This window comes from Dendroctonus ponderosae, unplaced genomic scaffold (assembly GCF_020466585.1).
Source record: "Dendroctonus ponderosae isolate FM_Combo_2020 unplaced genomic scaffold, Dpon_F_20191213v2 Dpon_F_20191213_1, whole genome shotgun sequence".
Lineage (NCBI taxonomy): Eukaryota > Metazoa > Arthropoda > Insecta > Coleoptera > Curculionidae > Dendroctonus > Dendroctonus ponderosae.
In genome coordinates this window covers 5,926,903-5,943,142 of record NW_026017110.1, presented here as the reverse complement: position 1 = coordinate 5,943,142, position 16,240 = coordinate 5,926,903, and the positions used below count along the sequence as shown (strand labels likewise).

At 35.8% G+C, this 16,240-nt stretch overlaps 1 protein-coding gene and 1 long non-coding RNA gene across 2 annotated transcripts; both read left to right on the top strand.

The window, feature by feature from the left end:
* The first annotated feature begins 1,549 nt into the window (after positions 1 to 1,549).
* On the top strand, positions 1,550 to 3,441 carry LOC109545864 (39S ribosomal protein L17, mitochondrial). Its single transcript, XM_048661179.1, has 3 exons — positions 1,550 to 1,910; positions 2,026 to 2,200; positions 3,123 to 3,441. The coding sequence occupies exons 1-3, from the start codon at positions 1,713 to 1,715 to the stop codon at positions 3,407 to 3,409; spliced, it is 660 nt and encodes a 219-aa protein (XP_048517136.1). The 5' UTR covers positions 1,550 to 1,712; the 3' UTR covers positions 3,410 to 3,441.
* Positions 3,442 to 4,060: 619 nt separating this feature from the next.
* LOC125502583 lies at positions 4,061 to 5,827 on the top strand. The gene is made up of 3 exons (XR_007280354.1): positions 4,061 to 4,320; positions 4,879 to 5,106; positions 5,345 to 5,827. It is a non-coding gene; the product is annotated as an uncharacterized LOC125502583 (long non-coding RNA).
* Positions 5,828 to 16,240: the final 10,413 nt, after the last annotated feature.

Here is a 16,240-nt window from a genome sequence, read left to right as displayed (position 1 = left end):
CGCTCATCAACGTTGTCGAAAATTTAGTTTTTTTCCAAAGTTTCATTTAAAAGCCGGCTTTATTTTGGATTTTGTAGGTTTTGCAGGATTTTTCGCAAAAATGTGCAACAGGAATTTTTTTTTTGGTCAAAACTTCTCATTCAGTATGTTTCAAGTGTTAAGTTCAAATATAAAGATTTTCAAAAATTCTGAAGAAGTTCAAATCTGCCATATTCAAAGCCAAGTCTGATATGCAAATAGTTTGGGAGAAAACAGTTCACACTTTGAAACCCCCAAAAATGGTAACATCCCTTGACCGTCACAATTACCCGATTTGTGCCCTTTGGATAATTATTTAAAGAGCAGCTTGAGCGCCTTTTTTTCTGAAATGGTGTGTGGGCGACAATAATGATGAGTGAGAGATTTAACGCTCGAAATTAATCATCCAGTTGAATAAGCGAAAGGCGCCTAATAGGGCTTTTAAGAGGGACTCACCCTGAATATATTGAACAGAACCAGAACCCGCAAGAGCCAACGGTAAAAACACCATGAGAGAAAATTGCTACGAAGTGCTGAAATTTAGACCCAAATTGTCCAGTCCATGCCCATACAAGTGAACGATTAAATAATTTTCCCTTAATTTAGGGCCGTCCTACTAGTTTTTCTCCAGAGCAGTAATTTAATGCACACGCCAGAGATTTTCACAATATTTACTGAAAAAATGCAAAAAATAGGCGGATATCAACTTTTAACGGCCCTTTTTAAGACACTCAAACTGGATTTTATAGAAAATTTAAAATTTTTGCTCCGCGAGAGTCACTCATAAAAGTGAGAGGTGCATAATCCCGAAGTTTATTTTTAATAGTTTAGAAATAAATGTGAAAATCATGTTTGAAATTCAATTTTTGAAAAGCGAGTCTCCGTTTTTAGATTAAAAAATGTGCGCACATTTTATTAGTGTTTTCGTTGGAAATTGTCTATATTTATCCATTCAAAATATCAATTTTAGCTCATATTTGGTTCAGTTTTGCCTGTTTTCTGCATAAATTGTGTTGGAACATTAATGCGAATTCCTCGCTAATAGAAACAAACAAGAAATTAGTCGAAATTGCGCATATATTCTCCTCTATTATTCCCCTTTCTTGCCAATATCTGCTCTCTTTGCATCTAAAGGAAGAAATTAGCTCAATTGCAAAGCAAGAATCTGAGTAAAGTTGATCTTCAACTCGCATTCAACCTTGTCTGGGAGTAGCTATTTTATTAACTAAATGAAATTAAGCGAAATGAAGAACTTCTTGCGGTTTTTCAAATAGAGACAATTTGGAAACAAAAATGACCCAAATGTTCTCAGTGTTTGCAACAAAAAACATTCACAAACATACAGGTACTGAAAAATTTGCAAAGTTTTTTCAAAGACTAGCACTCTTGGACGACTGCTTAAAAGCATATAGACCACGATACACATAAAAGTTGTAAGTGTATCGTGATATAGACAGCAACAGAGGTAATAAAGGACGCAAACCCCTCCAACAGCGTCTATCTCTATCTATCGGCACTCGATTTTGACAGAAATTTTGCCAAAATGGAAGAAGCAGAAGAAAATAAAACAAAACCTTAGTTTAATCTCATTCCTCAACCTCAAACTGATTGGACTCAAAATTTGCTTTTTCAGTCCTTTCTGCGTGGTTGTTTTTGTTCAGGGTTAAAAAGACACAGTCCGGACACTATTTGCCATGAATCAGGCCGAAGTCTCAAAATTGGTGTCTCAGTTGAGGATTCCGGCCCCGTCCAGGCTGAGGAAGTTTCGGAACCCCAGAGGACCTGAAGGTAGACTGGATTCTTTGAGGAAAACCGTGACTGCTCTTGTAAAGCACGAGCGAATCGAACTGAATTTCCCCAGGGCCCATGAAACCAGATTATATGCTGAGAGGGTAAGCTTGTTTGGATCATTCGTCTGTACAGTCTAATGAGCTATATTTTAAATGGCAATTAATGCTCGAGGGCAAAATTCGAATAAATTGAGCTAATAAAACGCATTGATTTCAGCTGATATCAGATGCCATTCGATATGGGGACTGCCACAAGACTACAATGGAAATGGCGGATTACTGGCTAATGGAAAAGCAGCTGGTTCATAAGCTTTTCAAAGTCCTCGTTCCTCGATATGAGAACTATAATATTTCATACACCAGGCTGTTGAAGGCACCGAGACCCTACCCAGGTAAATTACAAATAATATTGCATGAAAACGTTTTTGTGGGGAGTAATTGGAATTTTTAAATGCAAAATTTTCGGCTTCAGCTAGGAGAACATGCGATATTCATGATTATTTACGGTTGCAAACAGGAGGATGTATAATATATTTTTTTTGTATTAAACAGTCTAAATCTTGCCGAACTGGTGAACGTGTGATTTTAATCAGTATCATGAAGCTGCTTTGTGCATTGTTGAATCAGCAACTTCCTTCATTTTCCATTCATTCCATGAGGAACAAACGACGGGATTTGGAATCCCGTCGTTTTGTTCCGTTTCTGTGTTTCAGACATTCCCTTTTTTAATCAGGGGAGAACTGAGCACGTTTTGGCTTTACCGAAGACTCGCGCTTTAGCTCCTTAATATTCAGAAAGTTTCGCTTTTTTACCGACGGTAACAGTTTATTTCTTCAGTTGCGTGAAATTTGAGACCCTGCGTACAATCGGGTGATCCTCCTGGCCAATAAACCGAGCCAGGCTTGGTCCTAAAATTTCGAATTTCAGCGGCATTGGCCAGCAGAACGTTCCCATTTAGCACTTATCGATCATGATTGGTACCAAGCTTAACCGATCCACCCAATAACATATAATACAATAACAGTATAGGTGAATAAACCCCACCTATACTGTTATGCAACAGTAGAAAAGGCGTTTTCCATGCATTTAAATGTATTTTCGACAACAAGAGTGTCTAGCCGAATTTAATCGAATTTCCTGTGTGCAAAATCGAAGTAAATCGCGATTAAATTGATATCCTGGCTAAAGCTTTTTTTACCTAAATTTTACTTCTTTCTTTTTTCATCAAATACCTACCTAAGCAAAGTCTGTTTTGAAATAACCAAAAAAAAATAGAAAACATGGCCATAAATGTAAAAAAAATGTTTCTTTTAGGACACGAAATCGATAAAGGCGTTTTAGAGCTGAGAGGCAATCCGTATCCTTCTTTGCTGCCCGATACCAGTTCCAATAAGAATTTGATCCACAACGTGTTGCTGGAGGAGGCAAAAAAAGCATACAGAACGCGCAAATATGCTGAAATTGCTGCCAGGATCGATGCTGCAGAGTCAGCAGTTGGACTCAGCAAGCCGGAAGGAGTCGAGGAAGTTGCGGACAAATGGAAACCTGCCCAGAAAAACGACGAACTGCTGAATGGCGGTGATGAAAATAAAAACGCTTAAGTTAGTTTTTTGTAATATATTGGTTTAATTCGCGCGGGTCTAATGAATATTCCTTACTCTATTTCCGAACTCCCCTTGCGTGAAATGTTGTTAATTTACCGACAAAATAAACTGGAAAACGGAGGGTAATTAAGTTTACAATCGTTCATCGAATCGAAGCCGATCATAACAACAATTTGCGTTTATTTCTGGTGGTTTTACGACTACGAGCTGGAATACCTTGAAGGCTTTAACGTTCAGTTTATGATTTATACAAGACAGCTTTAGCGTACATTTAGCAAGTTTCAAAATGGGTTGATGCACAAGAGACACTTAGACATGAAACAACTTTCCACAAACAACGTACGTGCTTCGTTCCTTTTTCCGACAACGAAAATAGATGTTTCTGCCAACAATAACAATAGGAAGGCCGATTGATAAATATTATATTTGAGCGCACGTCACGGTTTGATTGGAGGATTTATAAGTGTTTGGAGCCTGCAAAGAAAAAAACCATATTCGGATTTAATCTTGCCTATTCCAGCATCGATAAGGCGTCGATCAATTGCCTCTATCAACGAGAAGTTGGCATCCTTGTGATAAATCTGAAGAGTTTCTCAACCTTTCTTTATAGCGGGAGCAGAAAGCAACAGAGAGCTTCTTTGAAATTGTCGGATCTATTTCCGTATGAAAAAAGCCAAAAAGAATAAACTGTAACGGAGCCAAAAAGCTAAACTTAACATTAGTCGTATCTTTTCACTCTAGCGGACAGCAAGTGCATCGTCGGGGCCAAAAATATTTTTTTTCAAAACTGGCGCTCGCAAATCACGCAGGAAGCGCGCCGCGTGGTTCTTATCGAAAATTGTCGTCTCAAACATTGCCGATCAGTTTCACATCAGGGATTTTATTCTTCATGAAGCTGGGATTTGATGGTAAATTGTTTGATTTAATCCTGAGTTTCGTGGAGAGAACCAATTTTTATTCATGCCGACTAACGTTTGCTTGCTACCTAAGTTGAATGAGAAAGAAGTGTTTGCTGGTTTGACCAATTTGTTGAAAACTGGCTATTTTGTTAGAAAGACTTTATTTAATTGCAACTTTAGTCTATAATGTCGACCTGTACTTCTGTATCTTCTTTCTTCTCTTGACATTCTTTCTTATATTGGGACGAAGATTTACTGAAACATTTGCGGGGATTCGGGAATTAACGCTTTCAGCTTTCAAGTTAATTTTAAAAATAAATGTTGCAAAAAAAATTTAAATAACTATATTAAAAGTGCTCCTGCCTGCCTGTTGGTTTCATTGTTGCCTTTGGCTTTTGTTTGTTCTCGGCGAATACTTTGCTTTTGTCTGATTTGCGTAATTTTTGTGAAAGTAGCTCTGATTTTCATGATTCAATTTTGTTATTGTCTTGGCTGCTCAGTTTTCTTCTCCAGGTTTGCACTTTTTTACAGTTCAAATGACAAAAACTTTTGTTTTAAAAATTTCAGAGTTGGACTGTCTAAGTGCGAGTGGTTCTGCTGAAAGTCGGTCTAGAAAGTGTTAAAACACTTACCTTAAACACTCCGATGAATGGTTTGAGTGGTCGATTACCTTAATGATTTCCGTTGCTCGCCGAAGTGATGTAGATAGTTTGTGGACAATACTTTTGGTGAAACCACAAGTGAATATGGGTATGGAGACCAACAGCAAAATTGTCACCAGATCGAAAACAATCAGTAAGTTTTCAGTTAAAAAATGTTGTATTGAATGGTTTCTTCGTCAATATACTGGGTGTAACGAAATGGCTAACAAGAAGCAAACATTGTTTCAAGTTTCATTAAAAGGAAATATTCAATTCACGCTAATCCACAATAAATACTGATTTTAATGATTCGAATCAACTTGAGTGGATTATAAAATCGAATGGCTATTTATTTATATTTTCGCTTCAAAACGATATTTATTTTATTCCAGCCGTGCCGATCTACACATCCATTGAGAGAGATTTGAATTCGCGCTCAATTATAAAATCAGCGATTTCATTTTCCACGTTCAAAACTTCAGCAAGAAAGTTAATATTTCTCTTTATATGTGCGAGAAGGAAGGATCGGCCTCGCCGTATATTTTTAATCCAGCCGCTATAAATATGAAATATCGTAGATCTTCTGGAGGTTTTTAATACGCATTGCAGTTGGGTATACAAAGTGGCTTATTAACAAATTGCGCCGCTAACAAGCCAGATTTTAGGTTTTTTTAATTAATGGTCAGTAATTTGGATCGGATTTTCATATAACGCAGATGGCACATACAAGACGATAAGATTAAGTCAGAATTTTACATAAGTATTAAGAAATATTTTGCATACCGTAATGAGATTGTTCGTGTTGAAAAACTCGAAAATATGCTCTAGCTGGAGTTTTACAGCTGACAAAATAATAAAGTATTCGAAAACGTGAATTTTAACAATCAATTTCCTAACGCCAGTGCCAACTTTTTGTCGTGTACCTACATCTGGTGTTGAAAGAAGAGTCGAACAGCCTTGGAAAGAAACTCGTGGAAATCCCGGATAATTTTCTGTTTAGCGCTTAAGTTATAAATACAACATGTGGAATCGGATTTGGTTTGTCTATAACAATGAGCTGGATGCAAGTGAATAAATTTCCAGCTTGTAAATTCCGCTCCAGGATGTTACCAAGACGGTTTCGTGCGATCTGGCACATCCTTGAAGAAAAAAACGGCTAATTTTATCGCAAGATATTAACCCGCACATCTTAAAATCGAATGCTGGAAAAAAGGATACACAAAAATCTAATTGGGAACCTAAAAATACCCCTCAAGTCGTCACAAATGACTAAGGTTAATAGAGTTTGGGCTGTGAGTAATTACTTATTGGCGCAAAATTCATCATCATTAAATTAACTGTCTAAACATTGGGTTTTACGACCAAACATGCGGTGAATGACGTATCTGGGTGGAAAAAAGGAACATTATGAACCCCGTCCCTGTTAAAATTGAGTTAAAACAGAACAAAAAAGTGCAATTTTTATTTTGTCATTTTTTTCTGCCCATCTGTGTATTTTTGTTGCTTGTTGTTTATCACCTTCATTTTTAGCTGTCTTTCACAGCAAGCCTTTCTAAATTTCAGACCCAAAATGTAGCTTGGGAATTCTGAACTTTTTAACACAAACCTGCTAAAATTGAGTTCTAGTTCATTTTTGGGCAGTTCTAGATATTTCTAAAGAATCAACAAATGCTTGAAATTGATTCAAATTTTTAATGCGCCCAAATAGAGCTTTTTTAAAATTGCATCCAAAATTATGGTTTGAAATATTTTTGACTTTAGGAGTTATGAATTTTTAAACGCAACCCCGCAAAAATGTTAAGTTCATTTTATTTACATTTGGAAATTTCTAAAAAAAAATTAAATTTAAAATTTTCAGGAAATTGATCAATGTTTGTTTAAATTTTGAAAACTTTTCACCAAAGACCTTTAGCAATTATTGCTCAAGTTTCAATTTGATATTTGCGGGGTTACGCAAGTTATGAATTTTAGAACGCAAACCTGCGAAAATTGTTGTCCCAGTTTGTTTAAGCACAAATTTGGAATTTATCAAAAAAGTCTTAGTACGAAATTGATTAAAATTTTAAAAATGCACAGAAAGTTTTCTTTTTAATTGTGCCCAGAATTGTAATTTAAAATCTTCTCGATTTTAAGAGATAGGAGTTTTTAAACGCAACCGCGCAAAAATCGTTGGCTCGTTTTAGTAGCAAGTTTGAAAATTTACGGGATATTCAGTAATGTTTCCAATTCGTTTGAATTTTGACAATTTTTCAGCAAAGACCTTTATCAATTCTGGTACATAGTTTAAATTTTAAATTTGCCTGTTTTCGTAAGTTGTGATTTTTTGAACGCAAACATGTAAAATTCTTCTCAAATTTCATATAAGCGCAATTTATAAAAAAATACCAGATTCGCGCAATTGATTAAAAATTTGAAAGTGCAAACAGAAAGGTTTTGGTCAAATGTGCCCAGAATTGCAATTTAAAAATCGTCTCGAGTTTAGGAGTTATGAAGTTTTAAACGCAACCGCGCAAAAATGGTTGGTTCATTTCAACTTACGAAAACAAGCAAATTTAAAATTTAAACAATGTGCCAGAATTGATAAAGGCCTTTGCTGAAAAATTGTCATAACTGAAACGAATTGGGAACATTTTTGAATTTCCTACAAATTTTCAAACTTGTTACTGAAATGAGCCAACCATTTTTATGCGGTTGCGATTAAAAATTCATAACTCTTAAAATCGAAAAGATTTGAAACTATAATTCTGGGCACAATTGACCAAAACCTTTCTGTGTGCATTTTCTGTAAAATTTAGAGTCAATTGCGCGAATTTAGTTTTTTTAGAAATTGTCAAAATTGCGCTTATATGAAATGAGAGAAGAATTTTGCATGTTTGCTTTCAAAAATTCACAACTTACGAAAACAAGCAAATTTTAAATTTAAACTATGTACCAGAATTAATAAAGGTTTTGCTGAAAAATAGTGAAAATTCAAACGAATTGGAAACATTACTGAATATCCCGTAAATTTTCAAACTTGCTACTAAAACGAGCCAACGATTTTTGCGCGGTTGCGTTTAAAAATTCATAACTCCTAAAATCGACACGATTTGAAATTGCAATTACGGGCACAATTAAAAAGAAAACTTTCTGCGTATTTAAAAAATTTAAATCAATTTCGCGCTAAGACTTTTTTGATAAATTCACAAAATTATTCTCCCATTTCAGATCAGCGAAATTTTGGAGAATTCTAAAAAAATACTAGATTCGCGCAATTGATTCAAAATTTCGAAATGCACACAGAAAGGTTTTGGTCAATTGTGCCCAGAATTGCAGTTTAAAATCGTCTCGATTTTAGGAGTTATGAATGTTTAAACGCAACCGCGCAAAATTTTACGCTTGTTTCATTTAACAGCACGATTGGAAATTTCTGTAAAATTAATGGGTGTCCGAAATTGATTTAAATTTTCCATATTTTCAATTAAATAATTAATTGGTTTTAAGTTTTCTTATTTTCATAAAAGAGACGACGTAAAACATTGGATAAAAATAGAATTTTCTAAAGTAAATTTTGTACCTTTTGAACGCTTTATTGGGTCACTGGAATTGGGTCTAATTTTAAAGATTATCTTGTTCCAACTCTAATTTTCTACATGTGCGTTTAGGCTGCAACATAATAATACGCTAGCCATGTCACTGCCAACATTTTCAAGCCGAAAAATTCGTTTCGTCTATCCAAGAAATGCTAGAAATTGTATGTCTCCACCCACAAATGCACCATCTGGGTTATACAACCTACTAAAAATACACGGAATTCTCTATGATCCTTTTCTGAAATATTTAAATAATTGAATAAAAACTGTCGGGATAAGGCGACTGGTTTATCAGGCAACTTTCAGCGGGCTTGGTTATTTATATAAATAATCTGCCGATCCCCAGTTTCATTTTTCACTAATTAAATACGCCTAGATTATTGCTAGTTCAGTCACACTGGATTTTTCAAAATAGAAACAGATGTTGGTTCGAGGAATACATGAAAATGTCTGATATTTAATATAAAATGAGTCATTTTTTTCAAAAGAAAAAAGCATATTTATCACCATCTAATAATAATGATTACTTGACGATTTGGCATCCCTAAGACTATAAATTTAAATGAAGGCCGAATTTACAAGTGTTTTTGGGAACATTTTATTACGTGAAATTTGCTCTGTTTAGTGCGCATTTTTAGTTTAGTTAGCAAGTTTCGGTTTATTTCGCAATTTTTAAACCCGCATATCGAGCAAAGGCGCAAGAAATATCTATAAAATCCAAACTTTTATTTCCAAAAATTAACATTTTAAGTAAAACAAAGTTGAAATAGACAAAAGGGAAATCACCTTTACCTTAGAATGAATGTAAGAATTGATCAAGTCATTTAACAAGTTTTAGTCGAATTGCAGGGCCGTTGTTTGAAACTCCTGAGTTTTCCGGACTTCCAGCCCCTCGTAAAAGATAGTTTTCCGTGACGTTTCGCACAGTGGCTTGCATCTTCAGGGGTTTCTTGTCGAAGCAAGCTGAAACTGCAAGTGGGAAAAACTCGCAAGTTTCCATTTCAATAAAGTTCAACCAAAAACATACAAAAGTATAAAACAAAGCCTTTACAACCGCACATAGAAATTATTTTAATTGACTTTCGGGTCTATTCCTCAGCAAATAAACCGGCAAAACACCGTTTTGATTTCGACGATTGACGCACCTACGCAAATCGAAATTAATGGCCGGTTATTTTCGTATTCCAGTCGCGATCTTTTTTCAGTCTCGAATGCAGTTCATTCGAGTTTCCATTAATTTTTAGAGCGGACATTACAGCTAAGGGTTTCATCGATCCGAGTCGATTTTGTTCTGTTCTCTGAAGTCGTTGATCTACCTGAGAAAATTTGAAGAGTTCTAAAGAATAATTTTCTGTTTCACCAGCCAAATTTTGTAATTCTGTTCAAGGGAGAATGTGGGAGATGGGAAGAAGTGTTACATATTTAATAGAGTCGTAAACTGTAGAAATACAAGCACTCTTTCAAGTTCCATTGATGTTCCTAGGGTTATTAACAGAACTCAAACCGTTTAGTAGCCGCTTAACTGTGCACAGTAAATTGTTCCTTTGTTTTTTTCCTGCAATGTATACAAACTTAAGTATTCGACTATCTCAACGGAGCGTTAATTTTAGAATTTGCATCACAATGTCACAGTTGTGTTTCCAGGGCGCTTTTGCCAAAATTTTCGCGAGAGTGACGTCATTACATAGTGTTTTACAGCCGTGAGTATGACCGTTGGTAAATCGTCGTCGTGGTCATTATTTAGGCAACGAGTGCAGTCATATGATTTACATAAATTTTTCGGTACTTTAGAAAGTCGATGGAATTACTTTTTCAACTAACAACACGGAAAAAGTGGATGTCTATCAGAACATAATAAAACTGCTATGGAACAATAAACAGCCGAAGGATTTAGGAGTTCCACGTGCAGTACACAACAGCTTTTTAATCCAACGCTTTGTTTCAAACTTGATGCAAAAGCAAACATTCTGTCGAAGTTTGCTTTATCAGTTATGATTCCTTCTCACACAATAGCTTTTCATCGCACTGCAACGTTTATGCAATATTTTTGCATGTAAACTGAAGTTGCGAGTTAAAATTCTTGTAATGTTGCCGTACGCATTTCAGCTTACACTTCCAGAATCATCTGTCTTTGGTAGCTACAAACAACTAACAAACGAAAAATACTAAAGCTGTATATTCAATTTTGTTTTGGATTGACAACACGGTTCCTCATGAGGAACAGCCTGTTCATGTCTCAAATACACAGCGCAATAGTTAGGATAATGCTCAGAAGAATGATTTTTGGAAGAAATTGAGGCAACAGTTTCTTAAGTAAAAACTTATTAAAATCAGGAAGCATCATATCAATTGGATGATTTTTCTACTTTTTTGCTGCAAAAAACAAATCAACTGGATCAAACCTACTTTGTTCCTTTAATTTCAATATTCGTCATTAAGATAATTTGTTTAACAGCTTGTTTGAGCCATAAATGCAGATTCAGAGAGTTGAGAAAATTGCATATGTAGTCAGATGAAGAAGTTGCGGTTTTTGCTAAAAACTGATTTTGTGCAAAGAAATTGAACTGAAAATCCCTTATCAAGGACAGAATACAACTTGGGACATTCCGTGTTATTAGAGCGATTCTCCAATTCTTTGGTATCTAAAAGGGTGCCCTTTAAAACAGAAAGATTTGAAGTATTTTCTTTAGCACGCTCCCTCAAGAAGAACAGCCGGTTTATGCCTCAAATGCCGAGCAAAATAATTGACGGAATGATCAGAAGTCAACTCAAATCGCGAAAGGCTTGCTGAAGATATTTTGCAAAAAAATTGGAGAAAATACCATCCAGAAAAATCCTATTTTTTAGGCGTGTTTTAATTTTTGCACCATTATTTCTTAAGGCTCGCCCATGAAAAACCACTCCAGATATCAGCATTGCAATGACAAATCGACTCAGGAACCTTCAGGGGATATGTGTTGTATATGGGGTCCAATTCGAGCATTCAGCGGGTTCCTCCAGAATTAGTTCTTGAACATTAGACTTTTTCCTGTGGATTTTCATTTTTGCATCATGTGCTTTTGCAGCGCGGGTCTGGAGGATCGCTGCACATATCGGAATGCGTCTTTGTTTATTCGATTTAGGATCCTTCAGTGCATATGTGGTCTTAATCATTAATTAAGTTTTACAAATCTTTAATTTAATTTTAACTTTGAACAATTTTTTGTAAATGTTGGACTCATGCACCACATGAGTTTATGCTAAATGCTTCCGTGGAACCATTTCGGATCCCGGAATAAATGTTTCAGAAATCGACTGAGAAACTCTGAGTTCACATGCGGTTTAAAAATCGTTCGTAAAAATGTGGTGTTGTTTTTAATTAATTTGAGGAGCGGCTGTCTTCACAATAAATTCCTAAACTTTGGACATTTTTTTGCGAATGTTGCACCCTTGCAACACATGTTTCTAAAGCCTGCTCCATCGGAACCATTTCGGATCCCGAAATATATGTTTCAGAAAATGACCCAAACTATGAGTTCACATGCGGTTTAAAAATGGTTTCATTCGAGTAGTAGGTTTCTTCAGAATTAATTCTGGAACTTTAGACATTTTTATGCGGTTTTCATTTTTGCAACATGTGTTTCTGCAGCACGCTTCTGAAGGACTGCTGCAGATATCTGGATATGTCTTCTTCCGTTCCATTCAGGAACTTTCCGTTAAAATGTGGTACTGTTTTTTAATTAATTTGAGCAGCGACTTTCTTCACAATAAATTCCTAAACTTTGGACATTATTTTGTAAATGTAGCACCCTTACACCACATGCTTCTAAAGCCAGCTTCAGCGGAACCATTTCGGATTCCTGAATCGATGTTTCAGAAATCCACCCAAAAACTATGAGTTCACATGCGATTTAAAAATCGTTTCATTCGAGCAGTAGGTGCAGCATTGATTCTGGAACTTTAGACATTTTTTATGCGGTTTCCATATTTGCAGCATGTGCTTCTGCAGCGCGCTTCTGAAGGAGTGCTGCATATATCGGGATGCGTCTTCCGCCATTCGATTCAAAAACCTTCCGTGAAAATGTGGTGTTGATTTTGATTTCATTCGAGCAGCTACTTTCTTCACAATAAAATCCTGAATTTCTTCCGATGTTGCCCTCTTGTGCCATGTGCTTCTAAACCTTGCTTCAGAAGAACTATTTCAGATCCCGGAATAAGTGTTCCAGAAATCCACTCAGAAGCTATGAGTTCACATGCAGTTTAAAAATCGTTTCATTCGAGTAGTAGGTTTCTTCAGAATTAATTCTGGAACTTTAGACATTTTTATGCTGTTTTAATTTTTGCAGCATTTCTTGCTTCTGGATCACGTGTCTGAAGCATTGCTGCAGATATCTGTATGCCGCTTCCTTCATTCGATTCAGCAGCTTTCCGAGCAAATGTGGTGCTAATTTTGACTGTATTTGAGCAACGACTTTCTTCACAAGAAAATCTTGAACTTTGGACAATTTCTTGCGATGTGGCACTCTTGCACCACTTGCTTCTAAAGCCTGCTTCAGAACAACCATTTCAGGTCTCGGAATAAGCGTCTCAGAAATCGACATAGAAACCATCAGTTCACATGCAGCATACATATTTTTCCATTCGAAAATCCAATTCCTTCAGAATTAACTCTGGAACTTTAAACATTTTTGAGCGGATATTAATTTTTTCATATCGTTCTTCGAAAGTCGCGTCTGAAGAACCCATTCGGATATTGAAATACCGGGTTCAGAAATCGGTACGTAAAAAAATCTCAGTGTCTCTCTATGCGGGTGAAATGTGATTCCATCGGGTTCTCTAAAAATTAACTCTTAGACTAATCACTTTTTGTGTATATTCTCATGTTCACGCTCGATTTTAGCTATTATCAACAATAAAAGAAACTGGATTGAAACAATTTCAATTATTTAACTATATGAAAGAACAATAAATACGCTCGTCCTCCAAAACGGTTCATGCCTCAAAACGAGAGCGATTTTTAAGTGATCGTTCTGAACTCAATTTGGTTTGTCATAGTCTGGAACTGCTGAAGACTGCTATGGCGACATTTAACATTTTTTTCCATAGAAATGACAAAAACGACTGATTTTGCTAAAAAAAAATAAAAATTAACCAACCAGACTTAAAATGGCCAATTTTGCTCTAAAATTCTCAATTTCTCAGTTGTTTTTTGGAGAAAATGAGGAACAATTACCTCAGCAAATTTTTCCTTCTCCAGTAGGTATTATCAAAATTATAAACTGGAAACTAGCGTACTTCTGCCACCTATGAATACATCCGTTAAATAATTAACTCAAACAGAAACAGTGATCTATAAAAATAAAATCAGCAGCAATTGCGCTTCGAATAAGTAAGTAATTCTGATCCTGACCTCTGCCGGAAACTTCGTTAGGATCCAGGAACATTTTTGAACAAAATTGAAAATCGAGCTGACTTGTGGTGCCCCCATTGGTGCTTTGAGACAACCAATATCAAACAGTTTGCGTTCAACGAAATGTGGGAGGATTTTTGGGGAAACAGAGCGGTATTGGAGGAAGTTCTGGAAATGTAAAATTTTCAGTGGTTCTTGAAAAAAATCATCAAAGTCTAGTTTTGTTTGCAGCAAAACACACTCAGGAGCTTCTTCCACTTGCATGGCCAGCGAGTTTGCCAGATTTGACTGTTCTTGATTTTCCTGCTAGTCGTGAGCATTCGAAATCAATTCTGTATTTTGAGTTCGAATTTTTCAAAGAATGAGATGCGCGAGTGTTCTGCAACGATGATCTCATCATCAGTCCCTTTCTCGCATTAGTTGGCGCAGAAACGTGTCTTATAAAAAGGCTTGGCCGGCTATTTTCGCCATACTATGACGTAAGAGGATTTTTACAACAAAGTTAATAAACTGGGCTAATTTTAGCATCTCGCTTGGCACCCCGTGTTTATATCTGAGCGAGGTCTCTTAGACTCGCCATGTATTTTTAGCATTACTTAGATGGTTGTTTGATTTGCTCCAGATCGGGACTCGAATACAATTACTCCACATTACAAGAGTTTTGATTGCAATTGCTCAATATCAATTTCCTTGGTGATTTGCAGCAACCACATCTGAAGATGCAAGCCACACGTGCGTGCGAAACGTCAACCCACAAAAATCAAAATGCATTTCTCGAATACAAATCTATTTACAACGCCATGAATTTCAGAATAAAATAATTTTTTGCAGTTTGTTCACCCTGTAGCTTCGCTTAATAAAAAAAAATTGAAATTGGCACTTTGAAGCATGCACATTCGGCGTCTGGATATTGTTTAGGCATATTTCATTAGCAATTTAACTGGCGAGTTTACGGGACATCGAGCCCAAATAAAAAAGTTATGGGCAGTTTTAAATGCAATCAAATTTTGGACGTGTAGGTTTTGACTGATTTATTATGGAGCAAAAAGTGTTTGAATTTCTGCTATGGTACCAAAGGGACAAGTTTGAACAGAAATTTGAGATTTTTTCCATTTATAGAAAACACTTCAATCTAAAAGGCGTGTGAATTTAATTAAAATAGTGGTGAGTGCTGATTTTAGGCAACTACGACTATGCAGGCCAAAATGCATGTTTTCACCCAATCACACGCGCTCGTTTAAAAATTGCCATCTTTCGATTGCAATCGACGAGCAACTTGATTTTCTTTCCGTTTATAGAAAACACTTCAATCTAAAAGCTTTGTGAATTTCATTAGAATAGTGGTGAATGCTGATTTTAAGCAACTAAGACTATGCGGTCCAAAAATGCATGTTTTCACACAATTACACGCGCTCTATTAAAAATTCGCATCTTTCGATTACAATCGAGGAGCGACTTGAATTTTTTGCCGTTTATAGAAAGCACTTCAATCTAAAAGTTTTGTGAATTTCATTAGAATAGTGGTGAATGCTGATTTTAAGCAACTAAGACTATGCGGTCCAAAAATGCATGTTTTCACACAATTACACGGGCTCTATTAAAAATTCGCATCTTTCGATTACAATCGAGGAGCAACTTGTAATTTTACTCATTTATGGAAAACACTTCAATCTAAAAGTCATTTGAATTTCCTTAGAATAGTGGGTGAATAATGATTTTAGGCAACTAAGTCTATGTTGGCCTAAAAATGCATGTTTCCACATAATTACACGCGGTTTTAAAGATTCCATAGAAAATACCTCGGTATAAAAGTGGTGCAAATTTCATTAGAATCGTGAAGAATGCTGATTTTTACCAATTAAGTCTGTGCTGCCGTAAAAACGCAAGAGATCATACAATTACAAACGCTCTTTTAAACATATCGATCTGCTGATTGAGCTGAAGTTGCAACTTGAAATTTTCTCCATCTATAGAAAGCACATTAATCTAAAAGATGTGCGAATTGTGAAGAACACCGATTTTTTCCAGATAAGTATGTGCTGATCTAAAAGTGAAAGTTGTCACTCAATTACACGCGCTCTTTGGAAAATGTGCGGTTTTTGATCGCGATCAAAGAGCAACTTGAAATTTTCCCTACCTATAGAAGATATCTCAGCCTAAAAGGACTGTGAATTTTGTTGAAATTGTGCATAATCCTGATTTTTGCCATTTAAGTCTATGGTGATCTAAAAATGCAAGTTATCATACAATTACACGCACTCTTTTAAAAATTCCCATCTTTCGATTACGCTCGAGGTTCAACTTGAAAGTTTACCCGTTTATAGAAA

What these genes read in the sequence shown, in the direction of transcription:
- LOC109545864 (XM_048661179.1), top strand. Translation starts at nt 1,713, where the DNA reads ATGAATCAGGCCGAAGTCTCAAAATTGGTGTCTCAGTTGAGGATTCCG. An exon ending in CCAGATTATATGCTGAGAGG is followed by an intron (nt 1,911 to 2,025) that starts GTAAGCTTGTTT and finishes CATTGATTTCAG; the next exon opens with CTGATATCAGATGCCATTCG. An exon ending in GGCACCGAGACCCTACCCAG is followed by an intron (nt 2,201 to 3,122) that starts GTAAATTACAAA and finishes TGTTTCTTTTAG; the next exon opens with GACACGAAATCGATAAAGGC.